This window comes from Rhinoderma darwinii, chromosome 2, assembly GCF_050947455.1.
Source record: "Rhinoderma darwinii isolate aRhiDar2 chromosome 2, aRhiDar2.hap1, whole genome shotgun sequence".
Taxonomy (NCBI): Eukaryota; Metazoa; Chordata; class Amphibia; order Anura; family Rhinodermatidae; genus Rhinoderma; species Rhinoderma darwinii.
In genome coordinates, this window is record NC_134688.1 from 402541870 (window position 1) to 402553995 (window position 12126).

The 12126-nt window shown below is 40.5% G+C and overlaps 1 protein-coding gene across 1 annotated transcript in view; it reads left to right on the plus strand.

The window, feature by feature from the left end:
* The window catches only part of GDPD1 (glycerophosphodiester phosphodiesterase domain containing 1), a 76614-nt gene extending 67429 nt beyond the window's left edge, over positions 1-9185 (plus strand). The window contains exon 10 of the mRNA XM_075854067.1: positions 862-9185. Coding sequence (XP_075710182.1) covers positions 862-984 — 123 coding nt within the window. The 3' untranslated portion in view covers positions 985-9185. The remainder of the gene's footprint in view (positions 1-861) is intronic.
* Positions 9186-12126: the final 2941 nt, after the last annotated feature.

Consider the following 12126-nt stretch of genomic DNA (forward strand, 5'->3'; position numbering starts at 1 on the left):
GGATTTGTTTTCTTGTACAATCGGAGTCCGGTATCCTGAATTTTGAGAAAAAGCTAATTGATAATACAAAAGAAGAATTATAATTGGAATTGGGGTTATTCTGGAGGAGTTATTTTTAATTGTATTTTCTGGTAGCTGTTTATTAGTTTGTCATTTCTGATTTTTTTTGGTTCATTTTCTTCCTAAATGCAAAGTTAAGCAACTTTCTAGTCTTCATGAAAAAATGTTCTACCATTTTGCTGCCGCAGATTCTGTTCATCTCCTGTAGATAACCGGCTATGCTGCTTCTTCTAACTCAAATTTGTTAGTTTACTTCTGACGGACTGACGTTTTCTGCTCTCCCGCTTTCTTCTCTCGATGTTTGAGATAGCAGCAGGGAGGGGGAGGATGTTATACATGGAAGATCAGAGCGTTGAGAATGCTTCTAAGTGTTCAAGGTGGGAAGATGATACAGGCTGTCTGTTTCAGAGTGTAGATAGGGAGGAGATTAGAGGGGGTACCACACAGGCTATCTGTGTAGAGGAAAAACTGTTCTAATACATGAGAGCTAGTGAAGGCAGCAGCATCCTGGACACACAGAACTCAAATCCAGCATGTATTACTGAAGGAAGACGACCACTGGAGAAAAGTCTGAAACTAGAGCAGCATATAAACGGAATATTAGGGGGTTTGAAAATGAATAAAGGAATGAAGATGGCAGCCTGAAACTTGGTGACATTTTCTTAATTCCAGTTAACCACTAACATATATAAAAATATTTTATTTGCATGTCAATGGTTCCCATAGCCTTTAACTTAAAAATAAATACATTAATAACTATTTTTTTTTACACCCGTTAATAACTTTGTCTCTTTCTTATAGGTTTACATTTGGGTGTTAAACAATGAAGAAGAATATAAAAGAGCCTTTGATTTGGGTGCCACTGGTATAATGACGGATTATCCTACACGGCTGAAGGAATTTCTAGAGAATTATTCTCACTGAGACGGTTTAAAGAGCCAATCACTTGAGTGATGTTACTGTAAAATAAGGTCATCATACCTCATGCACGGCCGTCTAGTAAATACTTAGATACTTATACATATGTATTTAAGGGGATCTTGTATAGTTTACATTTGTAAATAGTTTTAACAAAATCAGGACAGAACCACTATGCTGTAAAGTCAACATATTTTCCTATGGACGGTTTGACGTGGAATGTACGCAGTATTTTCTTCTGGAAAATTGTAAATTGTCACATAGAATTAGGTTGGATTTATATTATTATTATTATTGAAGGAGAAGGATGGCTTTTATTGTAGACCATTTGTTAAAAGGACTTATAAAGGGGTTTCTCTTGATGTAAGAAACTGTATTGAAGTGAGCCCACCATATCCTCACACAATGTCCGGGTACGTTGGGACCCTCGAAAGAAATTAATCTGATGCCCACCAATCAGCTATACAGAACAAGAGCGTGTCCACTTTTATTTGCTTTTTGACCTATTTTCACACACCGGTCATATTATCATTAAGGGCTCATAGCTTATTGCTTACAATAACCCAAACAAGTGATGAACCCCAGAAGCAAGTGCTGGACCTTATGGTACTATTATGGTTGGACCTAGTTTTTGTCCAGAATCTAGGCCTACAGAATCGCGCGTCTGTTCTGCTGTGGGCCACTCCAACCCTGTGATCACATTTTGTAATGTATTCCATGTAGTGATTAGATCTCCCGGAGCAGATCTCAGAGATCTCCGCTACAGGCACTCGTGCATTTATTAATATGGAAAGTGTCCACAGGCGATGAATGTTCACATATATTTATATTCATCCTCTATGGACACTCAGTATGTAAGCTCCCTTTGATAAAGTTTTTTACTCCTAGAGGATCCCTTTACGATATCGTGTGGGGGTTTTGAGCCTTGTGATATATTAGATGCAGTATATTTATAAATAAGTAACGTCCCATACTATGTAAATGGATAGCAACCCTCGAGTATTTAGTAAAATATTAGATGTTTTCCATTGGTTTGCAGCTAGCAGTCCATGTGGATTACATATTATAGTACTGGTTATTTTTTATTGACATGTTTTAAAGTAGAAAAAAATGCCCCGTAATATTCATTGAATAATGTGCTTGGTTTAATTTAGAGGCTATAAGAGTAATTTATTAAGATGAAAGCTGCAATTAATCTAGAGACATTCTTATTTATTTGAGATACTTTCCTAAGATTTTATTCACTTACACTTTCATTCACCTCAGTACTAGACTCATACATTCAATGCAGTCTATAGAATCTGTACCAGCACGGACTATACATGAAACAGTAAATATTACATATATTATTACAGGTCTAGTTTTGTACCACATAAAAGATCATGCATTTTTTTGATATTCAAGAATAACCAAGGTATTTTAAATGTATATTTTAAAATCACATTCAGTTTACCCAAAGATATTTAAAGAGTATCCCCACAAGTACAACAGATTGACATAAGACCACTTACTATACTCATTATCTGTCTCCTTTTATTTTGATTGTGTAGCTTTTCGTATATTATTTTCCAGCCAATGAGAAACTTCTTGGCTGCTAGTGTAAAGGGGGGGGGGGCACTGCACCCCACTTACAAAATGTGGCAGATGCGTTTAGTACCAACAAGTGAGTTTTTTTTATTTCAAACTCACACAGAGGCATCACAAGCTTGACGGTTACAGTTACTTAGGCCAGGACGAAGCACAGAGTTTTGATGCAGCTTTTGGCTTCGTTTTTGTGCCAAACACAGGAGTGGACACCAAAGAATGGAGATGTATCAGTCTTTTCTATACACCTTTTCTTTCCTTTAGATCCACTTTTGGCTTTGGTTCAAAATACTGCCCCAAAATTGCATCTAAACTCTGTGTGTGATTTTACACGCACACTTGCTCTTGAACAGACGAACAGTTGCAGAGCACCAACTTAATTTCAGATATAGCGGACTCTTACCTGGGTCTGGAGGAGCATGAAAACCGCCATGTATGCCCAGATCGTCAGGCTGCGCACAAGATGGCTGCCGGCTTTTGCCTGAAGCTTCAGTGCTACAGTGGGTCTGTTTGATGCTACCCTCTGCCACAGCCTATCCCTCCTAAGTGTAGTTAGGTTCAGAATTATTTTGACAATGACACAAGTTTTGGCATTTTAGCTGTTTACAGAAACAAATTTAATATACAGTTATATAATCAATATGAGCTTAAAGTGAAGACTCCCAGCTTTAATTTGAGGGTATTCACATCCTAATTTGAGGAAGGGCACAGGAATTACAGCTCTTTAATATGTAGCTGCCTCTTTTTCAAGGGACCAAATGTAATTGGACAATTATCTCAAAAGCTATTTAATGGGCTGCATGGGCTATTCCCTCATTAACCCATCATCAAATAAGCAGGTAAAAGGTCTGTAGTTGATTCCATGTGTGGCATTTGCATTTGGAAGCTGTTGCTGTGAACCCACAACATGAGGTCAAAGTAGCTCTCAATGCAACATACCATTGTTAGGCTGAAAAAAATGAAGAAATCCAGATATAGCACAAATTTTAGGAGTGGCCAAATCAACAGTTTGGTACATTCCTGAAAAAGAGAGCGCACTGGTGATCTCGTGAATTCCAAAAGGCCTGGACGTCCATGGAAGACAACAGTCGTAGATAATTGCAGAATCCTTTCCATGGTGAAGAAAAACCCCTTCACAACATCTACCCAAGTGAAGAACACTCTCCTGGAAGTAGGTGCATCAGTATCTAAGTCTACCATAAAGACTTCATGAGAGAAAATACAGAGGGTTCACCACAAGGTGCAAACCATTAATCAGCCTCAAAAATAGAAAGGCCCGATTAGACTTTGCTAAACAACATGTAAAGAAGCCAGCCTAGTTCTGGAACAGCATGAAACTAAGACCAACCTGTACCAGAATGATGGGAGGAAGAAAGTATGGAGAAGGCTTGGAACGACTCATGATACAAAGCACACCACATCCTCTGTAAAACATGGTGGAGGCAGTGTGATGGCATGGGCATGCATGGCTGCCAAAGGCACTGGGTCACAAATTTTTATTGATGATGTGATTGAAGACAGAAGCAGCCGGATAAATTCTGAAGTGTTCAGGGATTTACTTTCTGCTCAGATTCAACCAAATGCAGCAAGGCTTATTGGACGTCGCTTCACGGTACAGATGGACAACGACCCAAAATACTGCAAAAGCAACCCAGGAGTTTTTTAAGGCAAAAAAGTGGAATATTCTGCAATGGCCAAGTCAATCACCAGATCTCACTCAACCCGATCGAGCTGCATTTCACTTGCTTAAGACAAAACTTAAGGCAGAAAGACCCACAAACAAGCAACAACTGAAGACAGCTGCAGTAAAGCCCTGGCAAAACATCACAAAGGAGGAAACCCAGCATTTGGTGATGTCCTTGGGTTCCAGACTTCAGGCAGTCATTGCCTGCAAAGGATTCTCTACAAAAGTATAAAAGAATAAATATTTTATTTATGGTAATGTTAATTTTTCCAATTACTTTTGAGCCCCTGCAATGAGGAGGCAGTGTAGTAAAATGGTTGTAATTCCTAAACGTTTTACAGGATGTTTTTGTTCAACCCCTTGAATTAAACCTGAAAGTCTACACTTCAATTGCATCTCAATTGTTTTATTTCAAATCCAATGTGGTGGCATGCAGAGCCCAAATCAGGAAGATTGTGTCACTGTCCAAATAATTATGGACTTAACTGTATCTATCAGGGTTGCGCCAGCCACTTGTCTACGTTTGCATGGTGCCTCACGACCGCTCGGCTGCTGCCCTTCATGGAATTACTTCCTGAACGCTCTTGGTTGCGTGGTCAACCGTAACAGCGACAGAACTGGCACTTCACATGAATTGCACTTGACACAGAAATGGCATTTATCTACACAATTCAAATTCTGTTGCCAATGACACTTTGATCCATCGACCTCTGCAGAAGGGTTGACTTAAATACTAGGCCCAAAATTGAGCTATTTGTAGGTGCCTTTGGTTTCCTGTAAATCCTGGCCTAACCCACTATCTAAGGGGGTTCACTACATGCCTTGCCCTGTGTCTCTGGTCACCCAATCTTATAAACTTCCACCGATTCTGGGGTGATTTGTTCCCCCGGCCTACAGCAACTCTGTTTCTGCTCCTACACACTACAGTCACTTTATCAGACTCGCAAGTCTTCCAAGATCTGTCAGTGGTGCTCTGAGTACTTACTCTGCACTTCACAGTCTCTCTGGATTGAAGGGTTCCACTATTAGTCTACACCAGTCTACTCATGACAGCTACTCCGAACTCTTACAACTTCTCATAGGCACTCTTTAATCACATGCGTCTCCCAGCCCGCCACCTTGCTCCTCGGTGTCTGGTCTCAGGCCCTCCTTCGGCTCACAGCTTGAGCAGGTCTCCCTGTCACCTCATGCGCTTCACAGTGCGCACAAACGCTCCCTCTCGAGGCGCCATACATTGCCTTTTATAGACGCTTCTCATTCTTCTCACTTTTTAACGTTGTGTTGCAATACCTCAGCATCACAACACCCACTGTAACGTTAACTTAGGGGCTCCCAACGCATAGTTGCCTGCTGACTGACACCTCCTGCTTTTGCAAGTAGCTGCCATCCAGGAACCTTATTTCTGTTGCCAACTAACCCAACAAGTTCGGGCGGCACTGCCGAGTGCAGCTGTCCACCAGCCCACTTCAATCACTGGCTAGATGGATTTTTGTGAAGTAGATAATTAAATAGTACAAATGTGACACCGCAATATAAGAACAACATTTTCAAAGGCACATATGTACAGCATATGGGAAAGCGGAAAAAAAAACGGTTTAAAAACACCCCTTACACTAGCAGGAAATGACTACATATCAGTATGCCTGTGTAGTCATACCCCTGCTGAAAGTTCCAAAGATCTGGCCGTCCATTGTGGCATCAGATGGCAACCTGCACAGGTCTTTCCCATCTACAGTGTTTTGCTGTATCAGACCGTGTTTAAGCTATTGCCATCCATCTCTTTACTATTTACTTTACATGGCCAGTCTTACAGACACAGGCATGCAGATATACACAGACAGAAACACAGACTTGGAGTCTATTCACACTGTGTCTGCAGTTTACATTCAGTGTATTCACCAGGAAATTCTCCTGGCTTTTATAGACCCGATGTATGCCAAAAGAGTGTCAGATGGCTATATGTATTGACTACGTTTTTAAAACCGAGGCTACCCGCATAAAAAAAAATAAATATCATACTAAATTGAAAATACGCACGCGCAAACACACACACACACACACACACACACACACACACACTTATGTACAGAGCCATAATAGGGCTGCCATAGAGGTGCATAAGCCCTCTACTGTACCTCTGTATGTTTCTGATTTAAGTATGGACTCCCTTTCGAATCTGAAAGAAAAAAAATAGTTCCATGGGCTATCAGATCCCAAATATATGGCAGTATAGGGCTCCAGATGGCAACTAAAATGGTCACAAATGTTTATTTTACATTGTAGTGTTGATTTTTAATTTGAGGACCAAAAAATATAATTTGGCTATTCAATTTTTGGACTAACACAAATATAAAACCGCAACCTCGTACATGTTCATAGACATACATTTAATATTTTTATTTTAAATTGCATTACTGCTTTATTTACTAGACTTATAAATATCAGGATCTTATCGCACATTTTGATCAAATTGTGTGAGCCCACCTGCCACGACAACGCATCCTCATTCAGAGGGGTCCCTACAGTAAACATTATATCTGTATAGGAGACTCACGTCTCTCTTCAGGCCTACAAAATGTATTCAGGATAGATAGGAACCAGAAATTAGATCGCCCTGTCGTGGCAGGTGGACCCAAACACTTTAATCAAAATGCAAACCTTACTTTGACAAGTATAAGAAATATAGCAGTAATGTAGTTCAAAATAATAAAAATATTAAACGTCGGCACGCACCTTAGCGAATGCAGGGTTCTGCTCTGTCTCGGTGTGTTTTTGTTTGCTTTACATTGCAGTCACAACAGAGTAGCACCTGCCCAATTATTTCACTCGGTTAGAAAGTGCTGACTAACTTAGTCTTTATATGCAGCAGTGGTTCCCAAACTTTTTGAGGCCAGGACCCAATTTTGGACGGGACTTCTGTTTAGGACCCCCGCTACCGTAATTATGCCCATTTTACTGACCTATGTTAACATCATTCATAGCTAGATTCCGGTACTTGGCTCCATTAAAAAAAAAAAATCCTGAAACATCGAAAACAACGATAATTGTGCAGGCGTAGGAGGGGTGGGTTCAAGGTAAACTCCTGTTGTGCGTCGCTGAGGCCCGACTATGACCGCTGATGGTGGGTCATGTGACCCGACCCGTCCATCATTGGCCATCAGAGGTGTAGCAAGGGGTTTAGCCCGGGGGAGGGGGGGACACAACTGATTGGGCCCCTCACACTGTATAATGACCCCTTTGTGGCCCCCACACAGTATAATGACCCCATAGATGTCCCCATGCAGTAAATTTCCCCATAGCGGCCTCCCATACTCAATATAATTCCCATATGGTGCCTAATAATAAAATAAGGACTCGCCTATCCCCGTTCTCACGAAGAGTGGAGGAAATCCCTCTGCTCCTCTGGTCTGTGCAGTGTGGAGCTTGGCACAGAAAGTCATAATGACACGGTTGAAACTTGGACATGCCACCGCTGGGGAGACAGCCCTGGGTCGCACCATCTCAGTGGGCCCGGAGCCATTGGGTCACAAATCACAATTTAAGAAACTCTGATATACAGATATGTAAATATATATATATATATATATATATACACACACACACACACACAATTTTACTATGAAAAAGGCAGGAAGCCATCATTATTTATAGAAAAACAATTCAATACATTTCATATGAATTAAAGGGATATTCCATCTTACACAGCATTACCACTGCATCCCCGTCATCCGCGACCACTCGCTGTGCAGGGAGCTGCAGCACGGTTCCATTCAAATTTAGAAGGGGACGCAGTGCTAAGTCAGCACTGCAGCCCGTTCATTCTAAGGTTTGGGGGAGGTCCCAGAGGTCAGACGCCCACTGATCATAAAGGGATGGCATTTTTCTTTATAGGATAGAAATAACCCTTTAACTCTGTTTTATGTCAAATATTAGTTAAAAAAGTGGAGGTATTCTTTAAGGTAAAGCTGTGATTTGTAAGCTGGAAATACCCCCACAGAATATGTGACTTTTAACCTGAAAGCAGATCGGTCAGATATTTATGCTGCGCTGTCTGAGGGCAGCATAAAGCAGTGACAGACTTGCGGATTTCAGTAGTCTGCCAATTATTCAGAAATGTGCCGTCGTTTCCAATGATTTACGCTCCATAGTTGCGGCACGTGTCCAGTGACTCAGGGCTTGAGTCTGCATGTCTGTCACTGCTTTATGCTGCCCTCAGACAGCGCAGTATAAATAACTGACAGATCCGCTTTGTCATTATTAATGGTTATTAAAATATTGACTGCTAACAGTTAGCACTAGTGTGCTATTCATTTTTAGAACTGATGCAAATAGAATAATACCTCAAACATTGCGGAGGTAAAGCGTTATCTAACCATTGTGCTTATTTTAAATAAGATCATTTGCATTTTAGGTCCATTTAAGTTCTGAATAATTCTTAACAATTGTATAAACTTTCTATTTTGGAACAACACAACTAGGGCAAAGTACGGTAATACTTTAGGATAGACGGTTATTTATTTGTCAATCCTGGTTGAGTTTTTCTTCCCAGTTCTAACCGTGAGACCGTTGAGCAGATGTTCATGTATGAGATTCCATGTTGTGCATGTGTCCTTCTCACCTAGGCCCACATTCACTTTACAGGATCACTTGAGACTTTACTGGATACTGTCCACAGTTGCATGGTACATTTGCTAGCATGCCATTATTCCTATTCATTCTGTGTCATCATTTCTAATGGATCTGTGCCTACGATAACTGCATCACATAGATCCAGCCCATTGCTATGTGGGATTCTTTGCTGATATGAAAAAGCCATGAATTATGTAAAAACAACAGCAAGAAACCACCTGGCCTGCGAATGTCTTCACTCTGTACTAATTGTTCTATATAGAGTTCAGATCATGGGGAAAATCCTGTAATAAAATCTTTTATACATAAACTGGATCATTTGTTGTCTTCTTGAAGAAAAGCCCATAGCAACCAATTCAATACCAATATATGTCTTACTCTGCACATAAGTATTTACACCATTTTCTTCGAATGTATGGCAAAGTCTATGCTAGAGTGACAAAAATGTGTCCATCTGTTGCCCAGAGTGAAGGCCCCCCCCCCCAAAAAAATATATGACTGATCTATTCCCTGATGATCCAGAGATCTGTGGGGAGGGGCGTGCTTAGAAGAATTATTTCCTGTACATGCTTCTAAGTGATGACAAACGCTGTCTGGGACGGGAAAAGGGTAAGTGAAACCTGGGTATGGAGATTCAGCTTTTGCCCAGAGTGCCACTTCAAGTCTAGAGGGAGAAGATTGTACATTTTAAAACCATTTTTTTTTTATTTATTTTTTTGCTGCTTCAATCCATCTAAAGTAAAAAAAAAAATACGACACAATGAAAAAAAAAACTATTATTTAGTATCTGCAGTTAACTATGTGTCTCCATGGTTACAGACTACAAGCAAATGCTGTGTAGTCTAATCATACAGTCATGGGTTATTCCTATCCCTCTGCCCCTTCTTCCTAAGCTATATACAGTAGAAGAGGGGACAGATGGTAAGTAGTAACACACGACTGCAGGATCAGACTACACAGGGTTTGTTTACAACTAGTATGCAGACCTATGTGCCTCCATACTAGACTACAGACTCAAAATGGTAGGATAAACTCCTACAATTCTTCAATACAATGTTGCTTTCGTGTCATTGTTACATAGGTTGAAAAAATACATAGTTAATTTATTGAGAAAGGTTGAACTTAATGGACCTGTCATTCATTGCTTGATTAGTTATAACCCTCAATGCCATTCGTCAGTAAATAAGCATCTAGGATTTTTTTTAAATGCTGACATAGTATCTGCCATCACTACCTCTTGGGGTAGGGCATTCCATAGCTTAACCACTCTAACTGTAAAGAACCCTTTCCTATATTGATGTCTGAAACGTCTTTCTTTCCCACACAATGAATGTCCCCTGGTCCTTTGTAGAATCCTTGGAAGGAACAGATCATGTGCTAGTTCCTTGCATTGACCACACATATATTTATTTATACAGGTTAAGATGATCACCTCTAAGATGGGTTTTTTTCCACGCTGAACAGTCCTAATTTTTCTAGCCTTTCATTGTAAGCAACACCTCTCATTCCATTTAATAATCTAGCCGCTTGCCTTTGAACCCTCTCCAGTTCTCTTTTATATCCTTTTTATAATGTGGAGCCCAAAACTGAATTCCGTATTCAAGATGTGGCCTCACAAGGGATTTATAGAGGGGTAATATTACATTTGAATCACTGTTTTTTATCTATTTTTATACACCCTAAAATCCTATTTGCTTTTACAGCTGCTGCTTGAGATTGAGTGCTGCTGCATAGCTTATTTGTTCCAAGAATACCCAGGTCCTTCTCTTGTTCCGTTATCCGCAGTTTTATTTAATGTATGTAGATTAATGCTATTATTGCGTCCTAGGTGCATTACTTTACATTTATCAACATTAAGTTTCATCTGCCATGTTTTTGCCCCTGCTGCCAGCTTATTTAGGTCTTTCTGTAATATTTTATAGTCAAGTTGAGTTTTAAGTATCCTACAAAGTTTTATATCATCCACAAAAACTGACACCTTGCTATCAATCCCATCCACAAGGTCATTAATAAAGACATTAAAAAGAATTGGGCCTAACACCGATCCTTGTGGTACCCCGCTGCTGACTTCAGCCCATTTTGATTAAGTTCGATTTTTAACGACTCTTTTCTTTCTGTCCCTTGACCAGTTCTTTACCCACTTGCATATATGGTCCTCCAGTCCCTGTGTCCGTAGCTTCAGAACAAGACTGTTGTGTCGTACAGTATCAAATGCTTTTGCAAAATCCAAATAAATCACATCAGCCGCATGACCAACATCCAGATTTGCACTCTACTCTAATGTTAGTTAGGCACAACCTGTTTTTCATCAATCCATGCTGGTTATCAATAATTAGACTTTTCTCTGCTATATACTTTTGTAATTCATCTCTTAGAATAGTCTCAAATACTTTACATACCACAGATGTCAATCTTACTGGACGATAGTTACTCGGTACCACCTTCTTAAATATTGGTACAACATCAGCCCTCCTCCAATCCTGTGGCACTGATCCTGTTACAAGAGAGTCTTAAGAAGATGAGATACAATGGTCTGTCTAATACTGAGCTCAATTCCTTTAACCCCTTAAAGGGAATGTGTTGCCAGCAAAACATGTTTGTTTTTTTTTAGTTAAACAATTAGTGTGTAGGTGATTAAACATTGTTCTAATTTATTTTATTTTTTTCACGAGTCAGGAAATATTATAAATTGGATTCAATTTATAATATTTCCCAGCACTGGTCACTAGATGGAGCCATTCCCAAAATTGCAGCATTGCATGTGGTAAAGCAACCACATTGCTTTATGCTGCAAAATTGGGTAAAAATCCCTCCCTCTAGTGAGCTCTCAGAATCCCCCCCCTCCTTTATCCTGGCTAGTGCCGGGAGAAACGAGGGGTTTGAACGGTCTAACCTCTTACACTGTGTGTCGCCATTTTTTGAGCTAACACACAGTGTAGTAGGTTTACATACAGTAGTAAACACACACTGAAACACGAACATACATAGAAATAACTTACCTGCTCCAGTCGCCGCCGGTCCATCCGCTCCGTCTGCTGCCGCTGCTCCATGTGCACAAGTCCGGAAGCCGCGACCGGAAATAGTAATCTTACTGTCCGTCCGCGACTTCCGGTCCACAGGAAAATGGCGCCGGACGGCGCGCATTTCAAATTTAACTGTGTGGGAGCGGCGCATGCGTCGTTCCCACACAGCTGCGTACACGATAGTGGATGGAACGGGCCCCGTTCGCAGTCCCTATGGGACTGGAGCTG